This window comes from Amphimedon queenslandica, unplaced genomic scaffold, assembly GCF_000090795.2.
Source record: "Amphimedon queenslandica unplaced genomic scaffold, v1.1 AMPQUscaffold_12780, whole genome shotgun sequence".
NCBI classification, from domain to species: domain Eukaryota; kingdom Metazoa; phylum Porifera; class Demospongiae; order Haplosclerida; family Niphatidae; genus Amphimedon; species Amphimedon queenslandica.
This window is the reverse complement of record NW_003546984.1, coordinates 22,525-28,209: the sequence shown is the minus strand read 5'-3', so window position 1 is coordinate 28,209 and position 5,685 is coordinate 22,525. Positions and strand designations below refer to the sequence as shown.

Genomic DNA, 5,685 nt, shown 5'->3' with positions numbered 1-5,685 from the left:
TGAGCCAGTGACTCAATGAGATTGTAGTTACGATTGCTACTTGAGGACCAGTTCCGTGAAGTAGTTGCTCTTTTTTGACGGCCAGCAGCAACGTTGTTTGATTCTAATCCTTTTTGGAGGATTTTCTTTGAAGTCTTATCATTAATGGCTGTGAAGTATTCCTTGAGAGAATTCGTCAGTTCATCTTCCTTGTATTTGATACCAGCTATGATTAGTGCTGATTTGAGGTCTTGAGAAGCATCATAATCCTTTTTGATTTTGAATGAATAAAGTGAGTTTTTGAATGGAGATGTTAAACTCTCAACCACTTCTAGAACTACTTGAGGATGCAGGGACTCAGTGACAAGTGTAGTAAACTCTTTCTGTACTGCACCATCCATTGAGACTCCTCTCAGAGCATCGATGGTGTAGGATTGATAAGTATCATCGGAAATAAAAGGTTCGAGAATTGGTATTATTTTCTTAGAAGCTGTGTTACCAAGAGCATGAATAAGAACTGAGGTCTCTTCTGGAGTCATTGCTGATGTTAGTTTCACAGACAAATACTTAACAATCTTATCTTCAACATTAGTATGACGACCGAGTGTACCCAAAGAAAGTATGAGCTGATTAGCAACATAGTCATTTGATTTTAAAGACTCATATTGACTGATTAGAGAATCTACAGTACTGGAATGAACAGAAGGCATTAAAGCAATCTCAACCAGTAAGCTAGTGACTTCTAAATATGAATCTGAATGAACCTTTAACATATCTAACAGTGCCTAATATGAAAATAGTATAAATTTGTACATCAGTAATCATTAAATACCTTTTGTGATTCCAGGTTGCCTACAGAGCTTAACAAATGATATATCAATACCCTCTCATCACTTGATTCTTCCTCCATTTCTATCTACATGTTATATTGAAGTCATATTCAATCATAATACCAGTAATCAAATTCCTATAACTATATGCATTGGCATGTACCTCATTGAGTCTTTGCAGTAATTGTGGTAGTTTTTCTCTAGTACCAGGTAATGCTCCATTCTTAGACTCAAGTTTTAATAATTTCCTCCACTTATCCACTAACTGTACTACTCAGCATGATAGAAAAATGCCAACATGAAATCAATCGTATATACTATATTTGTTGCATACTTGCTTCTTCTGATTCAGTATCTCTTTGTATTCGCTTGACTGACTCGTCAAAAGATGGTAACTCATTACTCAACTCTTCCATTGCTTCTGCATCAACTTCAACTAAAAACAACAATGTGCTTTTGCTTAAGTGTTATTCTTTCAATCATCAGTGCATCAAATCAAAAAATCAAAACAATATACTGGTACTATACAGTACCTTCATTGATAGTAAACAAAATATTCCCAAATGTATCATCAATGATGGTACAGTTTCATATTTATTTTATATTTATATATCTATATTTGTATATTATTCAATGATGGTAGCTCATTAGTTAACTCTTGCATTGCTTCTGCATCAGCTTCAACTACAAATTTAAAGTATGCATTTGGAACAAAGACCTTCGAAATGTATACACTGGATTGTACAAATGCATACATTGTTTTATTGACTGTGTTATTGTTGCAATTGACTGTATATGCACATTATGCAGCAACCAAAACAATAGTTATTATACCTTCATCAATTGTAGCCAAAATATCCCCAACTGCACACTCACTGCTGGCCATTACAGCGGTGAGCCCTTCTACAAGATCTTTTCTTGGTGGTTTATAGCAGCGAGACAGCTTGAGCTTGTAATCACTGATAGCTCCCAGTGGAGGCACTGCTTTATCATTGGTATCTGATGCAGTAGCTTTATCCTCTTCCTCTGCTCCAAGCTCAAGGACTGATTTCCCTTCAGAAAATTGTATCCTTCTCTCGCTGTCTATTTCAAGCTTATCGTGCTCATGAAAGTAGAGAGTTCCCTTTCTATCTTCAATGGAAGCCTTTCCAGCATAAACTGACACATCACGAGAGTCAATCCTTCTTTCTTGAATCTGTTTATTGCCCTCAGAGAAATACCTACACAGTACACACAAAAGAAACCACATGGAAAGGCACGTTTTTTTATAAAAACAATATTATCTTTTACTTGTAATGTGACTTGTGTTTTGATTGAGAGTCAGTTTCATTAGCAACAGCTGTTTCTTTGTAGTTAGCTTGAAAAGCACTAGCAATGCTCCTCTTGATATTAACAACCCACTCCTTTTCACTTTTAGGATGAAAAACGCCCAATACTTTACCACTGGAAGTGCTCTGGGCAAAACAGAAGAATTTATCCAAGTGTTTGATTGGAGCCTCAGTACTTCGAGAATATAGGAAGAAAATTAGGTCAGTTTATGAAATAAAATCATTATAATATTAAAAGGTATTTTCTCATTCTTACTCTGAATTATATTTATTCTCTTTATTAGATATTCGACCCACAGCATCTCTGACATTGATACAATAACGAATGGCTGGCTCCTTTTTAAAATCACCCCAACTGTAATATTAAAAATCAATGTATATTATAAAATTATGCATCAATGAAAGTATTAATGTTACTGTATTGACCTGATTCACAGAATATGTCAACATTTGCAGTAATATGAGTGTCTTCTCCTCCCTTCACTTCTCCATCAACACTGTACTTGTATGTGCAAGTCATACTAGCTTTCTAATAAAGAAATATACAAAATAAAACCACAATGGCTGCATGCATGAAGCACTTACTTTACTGCAATCACCGATCTTCCTGTAGTCTTTCTTAGCAGCAGCTCCAGCATCACTGGTAGAAGAGAAAAGAACAAAAGCCAGTACTAAAAATACAATCAGTCTCATTTTTCTTGTTTGTCTTGACTCAACTGAAGATGGCAAGGTTTAGGTTTCAAGTTATATAAGGCTCAACATGTTTGCATAACTTGATAACAAAGCAGCTCCGGATCACAACCAGTGACATATACACACATACATCTATTGATAACAGTTGCTTAAGGCTGAACATGTTTGCATAACTTGATAACAAAGCAGCTCCGGATCACAAACAGTGACATATACACACATACATCTATTGATAACAGTTGCTTAAGGCTGAACATGTTTGCATAATCTGATAACAAAGCAGTGGATCACAAACAGTGATGTATATACATGTACATCTATTGATAACAGTTGCATAAAGGCTGACATGTTTGCATAATAACAAAGCAGGAAGCTCCAGATGGAGCAGGTATAGAAATACACTCATAAACAGCACATGATATACATCTATTGATAATAGTTACTTATACTGTAAACCCTAGAAATTTAATGACTTTTATGTTTAACATTTTTGCAATGGTGGGTATATTGTACATTGACAATTATATTTACGTCCATTAACTTTAACAAAAGTAGGTCAATGGTTAAATATATAGTTAAAATTAATGGACAGTGTTTACAGTATATGTGTATTTGCAATACAAGAAACTGCAACTACCCTAGTGTTATTGCAAATTAAAACCATACACATCATATTATACCAAAATGGGTAATATTTTTGTTTTCATGCCAATTTAAGACAAAGAAATGAGATATTGAAACTAGTTTGTTTGTCTTTTCTGCTGCTTCAGGAGTGACTGTCGAAATGAGTCCAACTTTTCTTGTATCAAACGGACTTGCTCTATACAAAAACGATGGGCAAGTCAAGCAATACAGTCTGTATAGTGCTTTAATTCGGCAAAGTTATATTTTGGCAATTGACGGTTTGCAAGCAGAATTGCCAATTATTGATGTACAATGTACATGTACTGTACATGCTCAGTAATGCATTTGTACACAAAAAATTGCCAAATCAAAAACTACTGATTCAAATGTTACAGCAAAATTACCAAAATGAAGTACTGCCAAAATAAAGTACTATACGTTACTCTAGCAATCATAAAACACATCAAACTCACTAAGTTGTTCAGCTTTGTCCACAGCATTGCCTCTAATAAGATCCCTCTTCCTTTTCTCATCATTACCAATGTTATCCAAAATAATCTTTAGCTGCTGCTCAAGCTGTCTCACTATAATATAAAGTATTTCATATGTGAGCCTAGTACCATATAGCTGAAAATATTTGCTGGAATTTAATTTGCTTCATAAAAACGCACAATTTAATTCCGCAAAGCATTATAGGTAATAGGTGTACCAACAGTACATGCCTACACCAGCAAAATTAAATTCTGTACACATTAAAATGTTCTAAATTGGTACAAAATCACAAAATATAATTCCTGCAAACTTTTCCATCTATATGGTATAGAGCTAATACTTAAGAGCCATACCTTCCCTGTCTAATATTTGTACTTTGAGTGTGCGGGCGGAACTCTACATTACTTGCTGTACTCGCCAAAAGAATGTCACCTCAGGGCAAGCAAACTAAAATACACAAAAGAAAATTAAATTTTTCAGAATTTTGACGCCTTTTTAAATGGTCGTAACTTGAGAAATATTTGTCTGAATCACCTAAAACTTTCTACAAAGCATAAAGACATCAATACGTATTAGAAAATGTAATAAAAATTTGGGGTGATTTTGGAACCATTTTTTGGAAAAACCATGGGCTTTAGCCTTGGGTATTTTTTAGAAAATGGCTCAATTTTTTAAAATGGTCGTAACTCAAAAAATATTTGTCGGAATTACCTCAAACTTTATACACAGCATAAGGACATCAATATGTATTAGAAAATGTAATAAAAATTTGGAGTGATTTTGGAGCCATTTTTTGAAAAAATCATGGGCTATAGCCTTGGGTAATTTTCAGAAAATGGCTCAATTTTAAAAATGCTCATAACTTGAAAAATATTTGTCAGAATTACCTCAAACTTGCTATACAGCATAAGTACATCAATATGTATTAGAAAATGTAATAAAATTTTGAAGTGATTTCAGGGCCACTTTTTGAAAAAACCATGGGCTATAATAGCCTTGGGTAATTTTCAGAAAATGGCTCAATTTTAAAAATGCTCATAACTCGAAAAATATTTGTCGGAATTACTTCAAACTTGCTGCACAGCATAAGGACATCAATACATATTAGAAAATGTACTAAAAATTTGGAGTGATTTTAGAGCCATTTTTTGAAATAAATCATGTATCTCACTTGCGGGCTATGTTGTCTTAACAGAAATCCTTTCTGACAATTGTGTGCTTTCTGTTGTGTTTGTTGCAAGAAGTGGAGCCTGTATGCGTGACTCCATGCTAATTGAATCTACAAGAGTACAACAACACTGGAGTAATGATGTAACCAATAGATAAACACTTGTACTTCTTCCTCAGGAACAATCAGTCCTTTGTTCTTCAGTGACCTTTGAACTGTTAGGACTTCATCAACAAAGAGTTTGTTTGGATGATTCTAAGGCAAAAACAATAACCATTAATTATTAATTGTTATAAATTAATGTACGTGTAATCATAAAAAGTTATTCTGTATCTGGAAATTGATACTTTAATTTAATTTAATTTAAGTGATTTAATTTTTACATAATAAAACAGTGTCATACATGTATGTATTATTGAATGTGGTAAAAAATATTATTTTTTTATAAAAATAATATTATCTTTTACTTGTAATGTGACTTGTGTTTTGATTGTGAATCAGTTTCATTAGCAATAGCTGTTTCTTTGTAGTTGGCTTGAAAAGCACTAGCAATGCTCCTCTTGATATTGAC

General features: G+C 33.5%; 1 protein-coding gene and 1 long non-coding RNA gene across 2 annotated transcripts in view; both read right to left on the bottom strand.

Annotated features, from left to right (window-relative positions):
* The window catches only part of LOC109586801 (uncharacterized), a 3,428-nt gene extending 939 nt beyond the window's left edge, over nucleotides 1-2,489 (bottom strand). Inside the window, exons 1-7 of the mRNA XM_020003015.1 lie at nucleotides 2,394-2,489; nucleotides 2,100-2,312; nucleotides 1,644-2,029; nucleotides 1,144-1,245; nucleotides 973-1,079; nucleotides 812-895; nucleotides 6-764 (exon numbers count right to left, since the gene is read on the bottom strand). Of these exons, the coding sequence (XP_019858574.1) occupies nucleotides 6-764; nucleotides 812-895; nucleotides 973-1,079; nucleotides 1,144-1,245; nucleotides 1,644-1,695 (1,104 nt within the window). The 5' untranslated portion in view covers nucleotides 1,696-2,029; nucleotides 2,100-2,312; nucleotides 2,394-2,489. The remainder of the gene's footprint in view (nucleotides 1-5; nucleotides 765-811; nucleotides 896-972; nucleotides 1,080-1,143; nucleotides 1,246-1,643; nucleotides 2,030-2,099; nucleotides 2,313-2,393) is intronic.
* A 988-nt stretch (nucleotides 2,490-3,477) lies between these two features.
* LOC109586802 (uncharacterized) lies at nucleotides 3,478-5,367 on the bottom strand. Its single transcript, XR_002187229.1, has 5 exons — nucleotides 5,283-5,367; nucleotides 5,118-5,225; nucleotides 4,300-4,393; nucleotides 3,928-4,038; nucleotides 3,478-3,650 (listed from the first exon to the last, which is right to left on the bottom strand). It is a non-coding gene; the product is annotated as an uncharacterized LOC109586802 (long non-coding RNA).
* Nucleotides 5,368-5,685: the final 318 nt, after the last annotated feature.